Raw genomic sequence first — 17,414 nt, 5'->3', positions numbered from 1 at the left:
AAAAGGCAAAAAAAAATACACCGGAAGGACGTAACCATGCACCATCTCCCAGCCGCGACGGCTAAGCATTCCATACACGCTGGGCATATGGCACACCCCTTCAATCGGCAATCCTATTCGCTGCGGTAAGCGTCTGGTATGCGAGCACAGATCGCACCAGCGCGGGTAACAAAATCATCCTAAACACCTTCCCCGTAAATCAGGGTCAGGGCCAATACGTAACAGGCGTTTCGGAAACTCCTATACTAGTGGCCAGTGGTGTATCTGTACAAGTTGGGAGCATCAGTATAAAGCAGGGCCAGGGTTCTAAGAGCACAATGAAACAGAAAGACTTTCAATTGTTGTGGTTCTCTATTTCCAACATGCGCATTTGCTATATGTATATACCGCTCAATCGAGCTTGTTCCGTTCTGTAGGGGCCTGTGACGGTGCTCGCGAAACATCGGCTGTAGATAGGCTGCCATGTCGAGTACTCAAGGCGTGGAATGAAAAGTCAAGCTCTCCAACGAGGGTCCTTACATCCCTATACACCATGTTAGAAGGAATCGCACCGATTCGTGCACTCAACTTACTTCATCAATCTTTCGACATCGCCAACAATACATCTTGTGGAGATCTGGAGAACTGCAAACGTTGCAAAACCGGGTTCAGCTATATGCCTAAGGCTGAGAATGCTCCTGTCCAACTGTTCCAGACGCTTTGAGAAGCTATATGGCCGAGGGGTCTTCAGAAAAGGAGGCAAAGGCTGCTGACTTGTGAGACTTGCGGAGAGGAGACATAAAACAGTAGTCACTTGGTGGGTTGTAACCCGGGCGCTGGCAATCAATCTTTTCAAATCGTTGAGCCAAGCAGAGTCGGATTCGTCATCGTTTCCCAGTAGTTTGAGCGAGTCTGACGCGTATCCCAGAAGACTTAGGTAGTTGACAATACTGCACAGGAAGTTAGCTCAGAGACCTGGATTTGGTGAAAAGAATCGAGCAGCAACATACTTCTCAATACAAGTAATGATGCGGTCATACTGATCTTTGGGGAAGCGACCCCCAATAGGCACTTCCCATTTGAGGAACTCAGAGTACGTACGAAGACTGCTCAGCATGATCATCTGTTTCGAAAACACTTTGTTTCGTGCCTTGAGGAGTCTTTTTCCCGCCGCAGTCTTGAGTGCGACCTCCCCTTCATCACCTCGCATCCTTGCAGTCACCGTTTCGTGGATGATTGAATAGTAATTAGCAAGAAGGTACAGGCTCGAGCCCAGATTCTGCCGCAGAACGGAATGCTCGGAAATTGGGTAAGGGAAGAAGGTCCAAAAGAAGGCCACGGCTATTCCCCCTACCACCACCGCCACCCGATAGGGCGCAAGAAGGTAGATTGGATAGTACGTCTGCCCATTTGCGGCCACATTCTGTTCTCCGATTTTGCGGGCCTGCAGCTCATATCCGACTATCATGGCGGTGGAGATGATGGTGATGATACCTGCAATTCGAAAACGGAACTGTTTAACCGGAATGTAGAACGCACATGCAACAAAAAGAAAGAAGAAAACGAGGATGCCAGCAGTTCTCTGCCCAGGAATGTACCAACACAGGAAGCTGAGCACCATTGCTAGTATAGTTCCCAGAATTCGGAGGGTAAAACCAAAGATACTCTGTCCAGACGTTGGAGACATGCTCAAGTTGACCATGATAATGGCCCAGACAAAGCGCTGCCTGATGAAGAATTCCTGGGTATCTCGAATGAAGTAGACGACGGCGATAGTCATGGTGGCGCATGCAACTCGAAACCCGTAAGCCGACTCAGGTGAGCGCAGCATTGAGGGTATTCGTCGAACTTTGTCACCGATTTTTTCGAATGTCGTTGTCGCAGGCAGGTGCTCTGGGTCTTTTCGGGCTCTGTACGCTTCCCCGAGTTGGAGCACACCATTATGGGCATTTACATCCCCCAAATGATCCTCCCCATGAGAGTCATCTGTCTTGAAGATGCTCAGAATCCATTTGCGAAGCCGTTTACTACCCGGAATAATGAGTCGGGTCCTTGAGAGCTTTCCACTCTCAGCTTTTCGGTCGGCGTATCGGACAAACTCAAGAACTGTGTGGCCAGCAGAAGCCAAGAGTTGGTCCATCTAATACGGTCAGCAGGCGTCTCGATAGTGTGTGGGGGGAAAACATACATAGAGAAAGAGATATAGCTGTCTCCGCGCTCGGTCTCGATTGGCGGACCCATCTATAGGCAGGTCTTCCATTTCCAGATGCGCCGTCGCTGGATGCTCGAAGAAGTCAGGAGGAAGAGTGATGCCCTTTTCCTCGCTCCATGCGCGCAAGGCAAGCCGCTTAGCGATCTTGAAATCAGACAATTTCTTTTCCAAGTGAGTTCGGAAACCCTTGTCACCTGGGAGTGGGTTCGCGGATGCCTCGGGGTCTGACGCAGGTTTGGTTGTTTTTGGAGGTTTTGTCAACTTCATAGTCAACCCAACGTGCTGGAGGCCCTCATCGATGGTTTGAATCATAGAAACAAATGGGTCATGAACTGCGCTCATGATCTCATTCCACTCGTGTACCGCGCGGTCGCGGAGGTCTACCGATATAACAGTTGATGGGTCAATCGGCTCGTTCCACCTATTGTACTCCGAGAGTCGCTCAAAGATATCAACTACGAAGCTGAGACCGACCACAGGTATCATAGTTTGGCGGAGATGCCGGAATATGGACTGAAGATCATCAGGGCCCAGTTGACCAATCGCGATTTCACGTTTCGCAAAAGTCAAATCACCACTCATTTTTCCGTGAAGCTCGGTTATTTTCTGCACTGCTTTTCGAATTGTCGCTGCTTCGGGTGTATATACCTTGCCGTGTTTGTCAATCTTCTCCACTGTCGAGTCGTAGGTCGCTGTCCGACCGAAGACATTATCGCTCTCCAGGGCTTCGAAATAAGCAGTGTGTGCCTTGAGAGTAGAACGTAAGGCCCCGATATAGCCTTCCATTTGCTTGAACACTACTGTTCGGCAAGAGAGGGGAAAGACGAAAAACGACACTCCGGTAGATAGCCCCAATCCCAACAACCCTGCTTCTAGGATTCGACGGACCATTGATGTCGCCGCAGGCATGGTAGGTAGCAACGGAGCAAAAGAGAAGGTGACATTCGCCACAATGGAGTAGATGATAACAGGGAACTGAAACTGCTGATATTTGGCCCGAAACGAATGAACCAAGTAGGTTTGGAAGAACAGAAAGACTCCACTAGTCACCGAAGCAGACGAATTGTATGGCGCGAAACCAGAGCTAGTTGTCAGGGACTGGTCTGAATCAGTCGATTGTTCGCGTGCCTTGACCGTAGCGTACATCATGAGCATAGCAACGGCGGCCGCCACACAGACTGCGAGTATGTCGAGCACCATCATTTGCACAAACTTTGCCCGGGGCATAATCGAGAATCCCAGCACCGAGATGATGGCTATCAGGTAGCCAGAAGTCGTGAAATATACTGCAATAGAATCTGCCTGGAAACTTCAAATTGTCAGAAACCACTGGGTCGATATTTGAGAGCCAGGGCCTTACATGGCGAGACCGATTGTTGGGGCAATTGCGCCTCTATAGACATGGTTAATCTAATCCCGTGCACAGCCGAGGTGAGATACTTACTTTATCATCAAAAGAATCGACTGTCGATCCAAACCAGTCTTATTCCAGGCCGATTTGACTCTGTCGATGATTGTTCGTCGATTGGAATCCTGGCCCTCCATTTCATCCTCGAATGCGGATTCCCGCGCAGTAGATTGGTCGGACATGGCGAGACTGTAACCAGAAATCCTCCGCTTTTCCTCCAATTTCTCAGTGCCTAAGTCATATGTGCTGGATGATCGCAAACCAACCCCTCATCGATAGTGTACAGCACGTGATCTCAGGGCCGTTGGAACAATCGAGGGCAACGTGCACCTTGCAATGGAATATACGGATCGCGCTAGGGATTGGGTCTCGATTTTATTGACGTGACAGATGTGACAGGCAGAAAGAATCGAACGAGGGGGGATGACGAAAGCAGAGACGATTGCGGAGTGAAGCTTTGAGCGATGTGGGCCAAAAAAATACCTGCAAGTGAACAGCGCCAAGAAGAGCCAAGTTCTCCACGATCAGATCCTTTGCCTCGGTTGATCAGAGCATTCGTGGAGAAAGTGGACGGGATTCGTATGCGAATATTCTGGATCAAGGACTTGTTCAAATCTCGAAGCTCGGAGACAGTCTGTCATGGTTGGAGGTCGGAAAAGGAAGGAGCGATAGTGTGGCGGCTCGTCCACGATTAAAGTTCGACTTCGGGTCTTCGGTAACTGGTAACCAGTCGGCTGGGAAAATATAGCATTTCACAGACCATTGCCAGGCAATGTGTATACAAGTCCTTAGTGAAAGATCCCAAATGACTCGAACCCTTGTCCTTTGTTGTACTAGCCAGGAGCAGGTCTAGAACAGGAGGACGGAGTACCCCGCGAATTATGCCGGACTCTATTGACAGACCAATAACCTCAATTGCTATTAATTAGGAGAAAATAGGACTAGTCAGGGACCGCCACGGGGTAACTTAACCTTCATTTTCGGTCTTTCCCCTGCAGCACAGTTTGCCATCAAGCGCCACTCTTTCTGATAACCATCCGCTGCCCTATTCTTCCTTCTCGCAAACAGTCATGCCTCACAACCACCAAAGATTATGAGCCCACCATCAACACAACCAAAATGACTACCCCAGCACCAACCGCTCCATCATCTAGAGTGCCCAAACGAAAACCGATTCCCACCGTCGTTGTCGCGCCAGTGCCTTTAACAGACTCCTTCAGCGACCTCGAAAAATCAACCGCCGAACCCGGCATCATCTTCGCGCCCGCTGCCCAACCAACAGCAGCAGCAGCAGCAGCAGCAGGACTCCATCAACCCCGACAATGGCCGGGACAATCGCAATGGAACGCCCTACAAGCAAAATGGAGCTTTTACTCAACTAAGAAGAAACGCATTATCCTCGGCGCACTCGCGGCGACACTCGTTTTGCTCGCCCTCATCATCGGCCTCGCTGTGGGGTTGACGCAACGTCATGGAAAGGGGTAAGTTGGTCCCTGAAAATCCATCAGCCCGGAATCTGGGGTCGCACATCTCCATCACAATTCGCAATTGCGTTGCATTGCACTTGCCCACCCCTTGCGTCGCTATCTGTTGCCTTTTCCTCCATTAATCGCCCGTTTTTCTTTGTGTAGATCATCAGAAGAACTCCATGGCAATGATAGCAATGCTAACAATGGTTCGAACGACGACGACAGCTCCTCAAATCTTCCTCTCCCTACATCCAACGGCGGGCCGTATACTGGCGACCTTACATACTACGACCCTGGGCTTGGATCGTGCGGGATTACAAGCACAGCGTCTGAGAAGATCTGTGCGATATCGCACGTCCTCTTTGATGCCACCATGATCTCGGCCAATCCGAATACAAATCCAATTTGCGGAAAGAAATTAAGGATACGCCGCGGGGATAGAACCGTTGATGTTGCGGTTGTTGATAGATGTAAGCTGTTCCCCGTGTTGCGATACTTTAGTTCCATGAATGGCTCTAACTTAATTCTTCCGCGCAGGCCCTGGGTGTAACACCAACGACCTGGATGTGTCTTCCGCTGTCTTCAAGGAGTTGGGGGACTTGGCAGAAGGGCGTGTCTTGATAGACTGGTCGTGGTTGGAGGAGACGCCAGCATCATAGGATGATTCATGACACTGTTTGCTTTTTCCCGATTCCCTTGTGTGCAGTTTCCATATACCCCCCTTCGTTTATATAGTCATATCTTACTCTTTTTGCTTGAGTTCTATGAAAGTATTCTAGTAATCAGGCCACTCAGGATCAACCTGTTCTCGCCAGGAGCGAAATCCTCCCTTGATATCGACAATCAGCCGTTCGCCTCCGCGATCCAATCCTAGGTCCTTCAACCTTCTAACTGCAGTCTGCGAATCGTTGCCTTGTCGACATACGACGTAGATTGGATTGTTCGAATCTGCGGCGACCTCAGCAGGCAACCATGCAGGAAGTGGTTTCGGACCGTCCTCCTCCTTCGGAGCTGCACTGGGAGTCGAAGCGAGAATTTGAGAGAACGGAATGTTGATACTGTTGTCCAAGCTGCAAATGTCGAACTGGACTTTTTCCCGTACATCGATGATATGTCTGTCTGCAGTGCTGTGGTTCTCACGATACTCCAATGGTGTGATTCTCTCTTCCGGAGAGAGCGCGCCTTCCTGGCCCGCAGTTCCGCAGAAGAAGATATAGTCCATTAAACCCGACTTGACGCTCTCCAAATTCACGCTCGCTTCGGCGGAACACACTGCACAGTTAGGACGCCGGGACCGTAACTTAATCGTCCTGAACTGTGGTGAAGAATATGCCGAGAAGATGAGCAGTGACGGTGGTGTTGGCTCATATGTTTCACGCGTAAGCAACTTGATTGCTTCCAATGCTTGCAGAACGCCCATGGTTCCGACCACTGGTCCAAGTATTCCACCATCTGCACAACTTGTAACACTATTCGCCGGTGGTGGCCGGGGGAAAACACAGCGATAGCATGGTCCTCCCGTCTTATCCCCTGGTGGCCGAGGAGGATTGTTCAATACCATGAGCTGACCCTCAGTTCGTAACGCGGACGCTGACACCAACGGTTTCCCCAAGAGCACAGCTGTATCCGATATCAGGTAGCGGGTTGCAGGATTGTCCGTACAGTCGAGAATCAGGTCGTAATCCTTGAAGATATCCGCCGCTTCTTGGGGCGCGAGGTGGACTCGGTGCGCAATGTACGTTGGATGCGGATTCAGCCTAACAAGACGAAAGCGTCAGCATTGTCGTAAGTAGTAGAGTACAATAAATGGATACCTACTCTTGCAAATACTCAATTGCACTGTCGACCTTAAACTTGCCAACATTCTTGCTTCTGTGCAGCACTTGACGGTGAAGATTCGAAGACTCGACCGTGTCCCCGTCAACGAGCCCCAGTGTACCAACCCCAGCACCAGCGAGATATAGAGCAGCCGGGCATCCCAGCCCTCCTGCGCCGACTAACAGCACCTTCGCTTCTCGGAGTTTGAGTTGTCCTGTATGTGAAAAGCAACTGTTAGTTAAGTCCTTGAATTCGACAACCTGGAAGTGGGCGGCTCACCTTGCAACCCGATCTGGGGCACAATCATTTGTCTGCCATATCTTCTGTATTCCTCCTCAAGTAACGGCCACTTTCTCCCCGGTCGGGAGCCACTCGTTGCAGGTTGGGCATTGCTCGTGGCTCGGCTCACTCTTGCTGATTCTTCAGCTTCTTGGAGTTCACGCTTGAGCTTCGCTAGTTGCGCTTCTGTTGCGGCAATTTCTGAGCGCAAAGAAGCGCACTTGTCGTCCAGATCCTCCATGCAAAGCTAAACAGGGAGACGTTCGTATGGAAAACGTCGTTCATACACAACAAGGAGGGGAGGGAAGGGCTCCTGCGCCAACCTCCAGTCCCGCACTCTTATCGCAATCAACGCTAAGCCTTTTCAGGACATCGGCTTATCAGCCAACCGCCGCAGGCAAGCCTGGAGCTCCTGTCCACGACTGTCAGCTTCCACGTTACTTGCAACACTTCACCAGTGTCAAGTCTATTATCAATCCAGATTTCTTGCGCTCAGAATCTCATACCACAAAAGACTACTCTAATCGCCTACGTCTCGTTGACGTCTTCGATGCGTCCGCAACCTCGCTCCTTTTCAACCCCTTGGTGAACCGTTTACGCTCGTCGAAGTATTTCACCTCATCCTCGGTGAACAATCGGCTTTCCTTTTCAGCCTTGATCCTCTGATGACAAATTCAAAGATTGTCCCACTCTATATTGCGAGTCTGATACCATGAAAGGCAGCTGAAGAGAAAACAGCCGCCGAGCGCCCCAACGCAAGTCGCATACGACGCTCGGTAATCATGCGCTGCGAATTTTGACCTGAATATCTGTGGTCCAATAACGCCACTGAGCTGCCCTACACTGGATTGCAACCCTGATCAAAGGCAGTCCCAGCCATTTCCCGGACAGACGAGGTTCGCCATGCCCGAAATGAAATCGAGACACGCAGAGAACATGGATCCCCAAACGAAGCTGCGTATATAGCGCCGCGAGCCCGCGAGGCGGGGATGATGGAGAACGTGATTATCTCCAAGGCAACTGTGATAAGGATTGAGACGGGTTGTGGGAGAAAGGCACGCTTGAGCAACCAAGCAGCGATGATGAGCGCGATTATGCCGGGGCTAGGCTTGGTCTACACCCGGGTCTCGTATCACGTCCAACCTCTTTGCACATTATCAAATAGGGTCGATCGAGATTCCGTCAAACTGTGCATCTGACATTGCCAGCATTGTCCCCCAATTTGTACATCCTCATTTGACAGGCTGACCTGAACACGGACCGGTCAGGCAGACTCAAGACAGGATGTGGAAAGCAGCTGTCTACTCAAACATTGAGCGGATGTCACCGCAGCACCAGGTGTCCGAGGCTATCTGCTGAGGACCATCTTGGGCAAGTGCTGGCAAACATCCGGGCTCCCAGCATAATATATCCAGGGGAACACGTTACAGGGCAGCAGGACATTCATAACTGTCCGACTTCATGGATCTACGTCTATAAGTGCCCTAACTACCAGGCAGTGCTCAGCGCGTGGCCTCTTCTCTCCTTCTGCCCGCCTGTCGAAGCGCGCCACATCAGTGGTCGCCTCCTGCGCCTGACGAACGTACTTTAGTTCCCGGACACCCCCATTCCTCCCAAAGATAAGGTTCTGCGACCTCCAAGTCCCAAATCCACCGCATGACACGGTCCATACCCGGGTACGGGTGATCAGTCAAAGAGGCATGACCAGGCTTGTTGCCTTGTAGCGCGGGCTGCCGCTCGCTTTATAACCCCTGCTGTCAACTCATGTTTTTATACTTTCTTCGAGAACTTCGCATACTCTAATTGCACAAGGAAGAGAGGCTCATATGCCTGATCCTGTAAGCTGCGATAGTTCGGACGAAGAACGGCCTTATGACGAAACTGTCGTGCCAACAAATTCCACCTTCTCACACTGGGCCCTGATATTAAACATGCCCATATACTTAGGCAGATTTAGACAGGTAATGGCAACGAGACAAGTATGAAAACGGAGCAGGGCCCAAGAACAAAACTATACGTACCAAATACCCTGGTTATGATTTGTTGCTAATCAAGCTAATTAATCTATACGGGCAGTTCACAATCACCGCTTCTTCGTACCTCTTCCCTGAAAACTTTCAACTTAAGGGGGAATATTCAGGTTTACCTGGAGATGGCATGGATCTTGCAGGTAATACCCCTAACTTGGCCTACTAGTATAGAGCGGAGATAGGGCAGTACTAGTAATTAGCAACTAGAACTTAGGATCCAACATGTCTAACAGCTTTAATCTCAAAGTCTCTACGAGCAATACAATCGTCCTGGCTATCACCTATGCGGTCTATTCCTTGCGTCTCATCTCTTTTGCGAATTGCATCATTAAATCGCATCGAATATCTACCTCCACTCCGCTCGCAGACCTACTCTCGCACGATGACACGCCACCTGCCCCTGGGGCTCGTCATCGAGATTCTTGAAATGAGAGTCGGAGACATTCACAAGATGTCAAGTTCAGCTGTAACAAAATGTTCGTGGGTTGGTTGACAGCAAGGACTTCTACACTTGCTACTCTGTTGACACCAATCTAAGCCAAGCGTGAGTTATCAAACATGTCCGGGTGCCGTGCAGAATCTTGCTAACCTGCTTCACCAAGTATATAACTCCGGCCGTGATCAGGATACGACGATCGATCTTTTGGATTATCTTCTTCTGGTCGGCTAGCGTGAAAGCACCGAGAAACGCGACACGATTGTCGTCGACGGCTTCTGCATGGGCACGAACCTCCACAGCAGGGAGGGGGGGGGGGCGCCGTCAAAGCGGAGGTTGTTCAGAAGACCCATTGGGAAAAGTACGTTGTGTGGCGAACTTGGAATAAATACAAGCTTCTCCAAACTACTTCGGTTGCCCTTTACCTACACCTCTCGCCTCGAGGCGACAAGAATGTCCCCATCGCAAAGCTTCTGGCGTATGGAGCTACTGCGGAGGGAGTACTAGTATTCACGTGGCGGCAACTTCCAATGACTCGTGGATGGGAAAGAAGTTGGAGAGGGTGGAAAGCCGCTCCAAACAGTGGACTACACCTAAGTTCGCAGACAGCTCCAGACAGCTTTGTGGGAGCAACACTGGACTCCCCCGGTGGACGCAACTTTACAGATGCAGAGAAAGACACGTTCGAAAACGACCACCAGGCCTACCTCGAATTCCGACAGAACCTCAAAAAGGACCTCCACGGCGGCCTAAAGTTCTACTACATCACAGGGAGTAAAGATAACGACGCCGTCTGCGCAAAACGCCTCGGTACCTCGATACAATGCTCACCCGAGTCAACGGCGACAATGAATTCCTTCAGAAGATTCTACTCAACTACCCACCCGGCTGCAAGCAAATATCCCCATCGCCAGGGAACCCGCAGCCCTCATCATCCCAGATGTAACAAACGTCAACACGCCCATCACGCGCATCACCGCAACAGGAATCCTTACCGCCGATAACATCCACCGTCTGGTCGACGCCATAATCGCGGCCACGGGCTTCCAAAACGGATTCCTCCCGCTATTTCCAATAATCGGCAAAAACGGTACGGATCGCTCCCGAAAATGGGCACCGGATGGTCCCATCGGGTTTCCAAAGACACACTTTGGAGTCATGGCGCCGGACATGCCGCATTTGCTTGCTGTCCTCCAAGCGCAATCATACTCCGCTGGTGGGGCCGTCCCGCTACAGTGCGAAATCTCCGCGACCTACATCGGCAAGGTCATCCGAAAGGTACAGAGCCAGGGATATGCCTCCATCTACCCCTCACACGAAGCAACGACTGATTTCAACGCCATTGCCTCGCACTTCTTCGACGATAAGGTGCTCAGCGAATCGTGGAATAGCTGGATGAAGCTTGGTCCGGGACGGCGCATCGTCGGATGGGGATTAGTCGGGATCCCCGCCGGGAGGATTTTGTGTTTAAGATGGTGAAGGGGGCAGGGAAAGAATCGCTTTGCGTATTTTGGGAATGGGTGGATGGAGAGGAAGAGAGTGGGTGGGGTTGCGAGTATTACAAATTATTTGAAGGGGGTTGGAAAGGTTGATTTGGCGGTTTTGCACGAGGTGTGCAATGAGTGATGCATATATCAAATTGTTAGCATGGCGAAGTAATTAAGTATAAATGAAGCATAAATGGCAAGCCTGTAAAGTGAGATATACGAGACTCCGTGCTATCTTGAGGGTCCGACCACTCCACTCATGCATAAATGACCATCTTTTACCCCTTTATATAGTTTGGCAAGCAAGAAGTCCGGTTCTGTAACGCATCCTGGACATTCTTCAACTCTGTTCTTGGCTCAACGACCCGATGCAATGTTTCCCTTGACAAAGTTCGCTGTTCAAATGCATATGCCATCGCAATCAAAGACTCCTCGCTCCACTTTGGTCCAAGAAAACTAAGCCCTAACGGGATCCCTGGTGCTGTGTTGACAAGGTCGCCGCGCTCGTTGTATTTGACGGATATCTCGGCTGGAAATGCTTCGAATGGGACTGTAATGACCGGAGAGCCGAGGATCCCTGGTATGTCGCCGGCCAGTTGAGTAGGTAGGATAACAGCGTCGAGGTTGTCGCGCGACAGAGCCCCGAGGAGACCACCTTCTTCGCCGAGGTAGAGAGCTTGTCGGTATATTGTCCAAAAGCCCGGGGATGTATTGTTCATGCCAGCGAGGAGCGCCATGTCCCAAAGGTCTGTGTCCCGTGCTGGATATTCTTCTTCAGGGCTGTTCCGGGTGAAGGTACGGATATCCGAAAGGCTCTGGAGGTTGTTCGGGTTGCTGTTTAGGGCCGAGAGGTATGTTGGTAAGCCACTTAGCATATCGGCCGCTAGGACCTGTGCTGGGGCAGAGCTGATTCGGTAAGCATCGTAGGCTGTGAAGTTTGCATTCTCGATGATTATAGCACCAGCCTTCTCGATCTCTGTCACAGCTCTCTCGAATGAAGACATAATAGGGACGGCCGCCCTGTCCAAGATACTAGGCAATACCTCAATAACATTTCGAGGGACACCTATGCGCTTCCCCTCCAGGCCGCCCAAATTGCAGGCCGCGGCATAGTCAGGATAGTTGTTGGAGAATGGTGACGCCAGGGTATAGTTATCCTTCTCGTCCTGTCCCACGATCGCTTGTAGTACCATTGCTGCGTCACGTACTGTTCTCGCCATGGGTCCGATAGTATCCGCGCGCTCGCTAATGGGAATGGCCATATACCGGGAGGTGAGACCGACAGTCGGCTTGATGCCAACAATGTTGCTCTTTTCGCTAGGAAGAAGAATACTACCACTCGTCTTCAGTGGTGAGATCCATTAGCGCTGGACGCGCAGTGCTGGAGTTTCGAAATACTCACTTCGGTACCGAGCGATGCAAATGTAAGGCTTAGATCAGTAGCCACGGCGCTGCCACTGGAGCTTCCTAAAGGATCCTGTTGCTCATGGTACGCAGCGTACGTCTGACCTCCTCTTGCATTCCAACCGTTTGACGGACGCCTTGACCGAGTGTTTGCCCATTCCGACATACTTGTCTTACCGAGGATAATTGCACCGCTGTCTCTGAGTTTCTTCACCACCGTGGCATCGACGCGAACCTTTGACCCGACAAGCGCGTAGGAGCCATCTGCGATTTCCGTATCAGAAAGTTCTATGTTGTCGGGGTAGCTGCTAACCTACCTGCTGTCTCCATCCGATCATCTGTGCCTATAAGGTCCTTGACGAGAATAGGCAGGCCATGTAGCGGGCTGTTTATCAGTGGGTTAGTCATATCCAGAGACCAAGTCTACCTTGTATGCATACCCTCTTGTTCTCCCTTGCCGTCTTTCGATGTCGAGTCGCTCTGCGATTCTCAACGAATCCGGATTGACTTCTAGCACTGCGTTGACTCTGAAATTGACTTCGCTGATGCGTCTTATATACGCCTGTGTCGCAGATTAGCACCAAGAGGTTAATCACTGAGGTAGGGGTCTGACCATAACAAGCTCCACACTACTAAAGCATCCCATCTGAAGACCATTTTGGAGGTCACTTTGCGTGGCAGCTAGGAGGGGCGGAAGGGTACATCCCGATGGAGCAGGCCTCGATCCAACGCAAACACTGGAAAGAAGAAATAATAGTAAGCAGATGTCTGTGAGCAGAGACATGGTGAGCAGGAGTTCCAGAGCTCGAATAGAAGAACGCGTTCTTGCCGTTACACATTGTGGGGTGAAGTTGCAGGTATTTATGAGAATCCAGACGAAATTGACGGACAGCTTCAGGAGATGAGAGACATGTCTGTGTCAGGAGATAATTTGAGATTCTGGGTCGTCGTTTGAAAAGGAGGCTCAGTCGTGTTGGCGATGAGGGTGAGAATGATGCTGAGACGGTCTCTTGCTTGAGCGGTCAGTCCGTTTGCTCCTGCATCGCGAGCGGTCCTTGGCCTGGAGTCTGGCAGTTTTCCAGTTCGCCCCGATAATGTCTAACCTGAGAAATGCTCGTCTTGAGCATTCCGGATTATTAAACGAAGGATGAAATAACCCGAGACGACGGGAGGTACTTCGTATAGTGGCGAGACAGTGTCACATCAAAGGTGCTATATAGTTAATCTGGGCGGTTGGGATTAGAATCCAGCTCAAACAGAGTCAGGAGTTCAAAGTCAAACAAAGGAGATAACTAGTAGACTTTCTCGGCCAACAGTTCCAAGGATCGCTGGAATTAGTTTATAGCTTATGAGCATCAAGATTCGACGCTGGCCTATCGCGTGTGGCCAGGTGGAATTATGCGGAGGCTTGTGCAGTGCATAAGCCCCCACGGTACGAAATTATCCACAACCTGTGTTGATTTGACTCTCTTCCCTTTCACCCTCCCATCAAGGTTCGCTTCGCCCCATCAGAAAATTGCGATTTTGCAGGAGACTTGAAAACCCTACGCCCTGCAGATTTATCATCCTGCTTGAAGAGGCCAAGCAGGCTTTTCGATGGCCCAGCAGTCAGCGCTACTCGGGAAAGTGACCGGGGTCAGACCCAATAAGAAGCGCACCTCAGGCCAAGTCCTCGCCTCTTCTTACTGCTTTTGATGGCTGCCCCTCCCATCACCATCGCCAGTCATCACGATGGCAGCGGCAGAGCACCCCAAGCGATTGGGCAGAATGGCCTGTCCCTCGACAAAACAGCCTTGCCTGTCACATGATGGTAGCAGTTCTGGAGGCTGAACTCGAGTCCTTATCGCCATCCTGAGGAACGTGAACCTGATCGCATCTTCTTCCATCTCATCCACTGCGGTATAGCCATATCACTATCAGATGGTAAGTACCGGACCCCCTCCTTGAATCACCCCAGGTTCCCGGTCCACCGAGGCTAATATCTCCAGGCGACTGCCCACCTCGAATTCCCCTTCCTTGAGGAGGTCTACACCCCACAGGGCCCTCCACTGATCGAGTAAGCCTCACGGTCCACTTTTGCTTCGCTTTTTGTCGCTAACCATGGTCGCTATTGCCAGCTTCGTCTTCGTCCACGGCCTGAACCCTCGTGCACGACATGACCATGCTTTCAACACCTGGACCCACGAAAATGGCACCTTCTGGCCGCGAGACTACCTCCCACAGGATATTCCCAACACTCGAGTCTTTGTCTATGGCTACAACTCGACTGTCACCGACGCCAGGACCATGTCCACTGCTAGCATCAAAGACCATGCGAATACTCTGCTGAACTTGCTAGATATGGAGCGTAACGAGCAGCTAGTACGTTGTCAGAGTATGCGGAATTCAAATCGTCTACTGACTCTCGCGTTAGGGGGTGAGGTCTCCGAAAATAATCTGGATTGGTCACAGTTTAGGAGGCTTGGTGATTAAGCAGGTAATACCCGTTCGTAACTCTCAGTCTCGTGGAAGCAAACTCATCGTCAATAGGCTTTACTTAATGCGCATGAAGACCGAAAGTACACTGCTATCCGCACCGATACCTGTGGTCTCGTCTTCTTCGGCACTCCGCACCGGGGAGCGAAAGGCGTCGAGCTAGGAAAGATCGCCGCCAATGTCGCAAGATTTGTCTCCAACGGCCACGCCAAAAATGATCTCCTTTTATGCCTCGAGGAGAATGGCCTCTTCACCAGGCAGATGTCCAGCCGATTCTCTCACCAGCTTGAAGACTATCAAGTCGTCAGCTTCGTGGAGGGCAAAGAGGTATTCATCGGCGGCGCCGGGCCAACTTCAGTCAGTCATGTAAGACATACAAGGTCGACTAGATGAAATGCGCTGACTTGAATAGCTTGTCGTTGACGAAGAGTCCGCCATTCTGGGGCTACCCGGATCCCGCGAGACTCGTTTAAAGCTGGATGCGGACCACTCGCAGATGTGCAAAGTCGGCAGTCGAGGAGCGATGTACAAGCTGATCAAAGGCAATATCAAGCAAATCGCTGACCAGGTCCTCCTTGCCGAGCGCGGATTCATTCCAAAACCATCGCCGTCTCCGAACCCCGGCCCTCCCTTACCACCGCGAATGCATACGAATAGCAGTCTGCCATACCCTGGGCCCCCGCGTACACCAGACCCGAACGAAGCCCGTGTCATTGGAGTGCTCTTCAAACCCGCTGACAACGATCCGAGGTCAATTCAGGTGGCAAAACTCATGAACGAATGGAAATGGGATGATGCAAGGAGAGTGCAATATGCCCTTTTCCAGGAGCACTACCGATCATTGGGCCAAGACCACTATAGCAGTTTGCTTGCTGGGTACCATCTCGCGAGTATTGAGCTTGCATCCGGATGCCTCATAAAAGCGAGAGAATGGTGCGAGTGGGTCTGTAACAACTCTCAGCGAGTCCTCGGCAAGCGACACGAGCTCGCAATGAAGTCAGAGAGCATGATGGGCGAAGTCATCATCCGTCAGGGAAACCCGCAAGAAGGCGAGTCGATCTGTGCCAATGTGCTTGCTCGCCAACAGATGACGATAGGCGACGATCATCTAGACACCCTGGAAACGCGTCGGCGAGTGGCGGCCGCTTATGGCCACATGAACCGACGCGCCGACGCCATTCAAGCAGTTACAAAGTACAGCGAAAGCGTTGGAAATCTCCTCGGACAGAATCACATACTCTACCTCGCAAGCGTCCTCGACCTGGCGGAGCAGGTGCTCTCCCACCGACTAAACAACACGGAGGACATCTTCGTCAGACAAAGCACCGGCAGCGACCCCCAGGCGGAAGCCATCGAGGCCGTCGTCAAAGAACTCACTACCCGACTTGGTCCGCACCACCCCCTCACCATCCGTGGTCTCTGGATGAGCGGCGCAATGAGCGCCCTCGATCCGGACGCCGGTCCCTCCGCAAGAGAAACTCTCCGCCGCGCCCTCACCACGTCAGAAGAATACCTTGGCCCCGAGCATGCAGAAACAATGAACATCGTCAGCGTTATGGGCGTGATGTTCGCAATCCGCGGCTCAATGACTCAGTACGGCTACAACCCTTTCATCCAGGACACAGAGGCCAATCTCGAACAAGCGCTCCCATGGTTAGAACGGTCTCTTCGCTGGACAGAATCCCGCCAGGGCCTCGGAGCCCCAGACGTCCAAAGCATTCTCGGCCTCATTGCCAAGATGTACTTTCAGTCTCGGAAATACCCACAGGCACAACCGTACTACGAGCGCCTCATCGCATCCTATAAAGCGGCCGGTACTCCGGTCCCCGAGGATATTCAAAGCACTTATCAACTCGTTCGGATGAATACGAGGTTTTCGTCGTCCAACACTATCACACAGGCGGCGTTTGGCGGAGGAAATGGGTTTGGATCGGGCGGCAGCAGTGGCTCAAATCTGATGGAGATCATCAGGTCTTTCAAACGGTTGTAGACAATGTCACATTTTTCGGCTTTTGTACCTGGTATACAGAGTTTGGTTGATTTTTCCCCTTGATTATACTTGCTGCATGGGTTTGTTTTGTTTTGATCCGCATCCAACGGGGCGGACATTGCGATGGGCGTTGTATATGGAAGCGAGATGACTTTTATTTAATGGATGATGAGTATTGAATGTCTGTTCAATTTTAAACTGTAGCTGCGGTGTACGAGTCTAGCATCGGCAACGGCGAGCGGGTGACTCCCCAGAATATCTACACCAACAACCGACTCCCTCGTCAGCCTTGACAATCTTATGAGGGCAAGCTTGTTGAGATACCCTAATAATAGTCATGGTGGCTTACCGAGTCAGTAGCAACCTCCGAGTGGAGTCCTACCCGTCGTCCATTATACTAATTCGACAGATTGGGTAAGGCAATTTA

At 51.2% G+C, this 17,414-nt stretch overlaps 6 protein-coding genes across 6 annotated transcripts; 3 read left to right on the top strand and 3 right to left on the bottom strand.

The window, feature by feature from the left end:
- Positions 1–163: 163 nt before the first annotated feature.
- On the bottom strand, positions 164–4,364 carry BJX68DRAFT_232518 (uncharacterized protein). The gene is made up of 6 exons (XM_071039495.1): positions 3,636–4,364; positions 3,552–3,584; positions 2,168–3,500; positions 990–2,119; positions 573–929; positions 164–523 (listed from the first exon to the last, which is right to left on the bottom strand). The coding sequence occupies exons 1-6, from the start codon at positions 3,779–3,781 to the stop codon at positions 391–393; spliced, it is 3,132 nt and encodes a 1,043-aa protein (XP_070901620.1). The 5' UTR covers positions 3,782–4,364; the 3' UTR covers positions 164–390.
- Positions 4,365–4,373: 9 nt separating this feature from the next.
- BJX68DRAFT_232515 (RlpA-like double-psi beta-barrel domain-containing protein) lies at positions 4,374–5,816 on the top strand. Its single transcript, XM_071039494.1, has 3 exons — positions 4,374–5,080; positions 5,294–5,538; positions 5,606–5,816. The coding sequence occupies exons 1-3, from the start codon at positions 4,719–4,721 to the stop codon at positions 5,725–5,727; spliced, it is 729 nt and encodes a 242-aa protein (XP_070901619.1). The 5' UTR covers positions 4,374–4,718; the 3' UTR covers positions 5,728–5,816.
- On the bottom strand, positions 5,817–7,453 carry BJX68DRAFT_232514 (HesA/MoeB/ThiF family protein). The gene is made up of 3 exons (XM_071039493.1): positions 7,166–7,453; positions 6,887–7,100; positions 5,817–6,825 (listed from the first exon to the last, which is right to left on the bottom strand). Exons 1-3 carry the CDS (start codon positions 7,404–7,406, stop codon positions 5,844–5,846), a joined length of 1,437 nt encoding a protein of 478 aa, XP_070901618.1. The 5' UTR covers positions 7,407–7,453; the 3' UTR covers positions 5,817–5,843.
- Positions 7,454–10,161: 2,708 nt separating this feature from the next.
- Positions 10,162–11,110, top strand: BJX68DRAFT_264646 (uncharacterized protein; the record flags this gene model as incomplete). Its single annotated transcript, XM_071045002.1, has 2 exons — positions 10,162–10,441; positions 10,494–11,110. The coding sequence occupies 2 exons, from the start codon at positions 10,162–10,164 to the stop codon at positions 11,108–11,110; spliced, it is 897 nt and encodes a 298-aa protein (XP_070901617.1).
- Positions 11,111–11,280: 170 nt separating this feature from the next.
- Positions 11,281–14,027, bottom strand: BJX68DRAFT_232510 (putative amidase). Its single transcript, XM_071039492.1, has 5 exons — positions 13,136–14,027; positions 12,963–13,084; positions 12,840–12,907; positions 12,521–12,786; positions 11,281–12,461 (listed from the first exon to the last, which is right to left on the bottom strand). Exons 1-5 carry the CDS (start codon positions 13,304–13,306, stop codon positions 11,397–11,399), a joined length of 1,692 nt encoding a protein of 563 aa, XP_070901616.1. The 5' UTR covers positions 13,307–14,027; the 3' UTR covers positions 11,281–11,396.
- A 207-nt stretch (positions 14,028–14,234) lies between these two features.
- Positions 14,235–17,167, top strand: BJX68DRAFT_232507 (LipA and NB-ARC domain protein). Its single transcript, XM_071039491.1, has 6 exons — positions 14,235–14,445; positions 14,511–14,578; positions 14,640–14,883; positions 14,936–14,998; positions 15,052–15,363; positions 15,410–17,167. The coding sequence occupies exons 1-6, from the start codon at positions 14,443–14,445 to the stop codon at positions 16,985–16,987; spliced, it is 2,268 nt and encodes a 755-aa protein (XP_070901615.1). The 5' UTR covers positions 14,235–14,442; the 3' UTR covers positions 16,988–17,167.
- The last annotated feature ends 247 nt before the right edge of the window (positions 17,168–17,414 follow it).

The sequence above is a fragment of the Aspergillus pseudodeflectus genome (assembly GCF_044049435.1).
Source record: "Aspergillus pseudodeflectus strain CBS 756.74 chromosome Unknown BJX68scaffold_11, whole genome shotgun sequence".
In the NCBI taxonomy this organism is placed as follows: Eukaryota; Fungi; Ascomycota; class Eurotiomycetes; order Eurotiales; family Aspergillaceae; genus Aspergillus; species Aspergillus pseudodeflectus.
The sequence above is the reverse complement of the archived record's forward strand: the minus strand, read 5'-3'. Positions and strand labels throughout refer to the sequence as shown.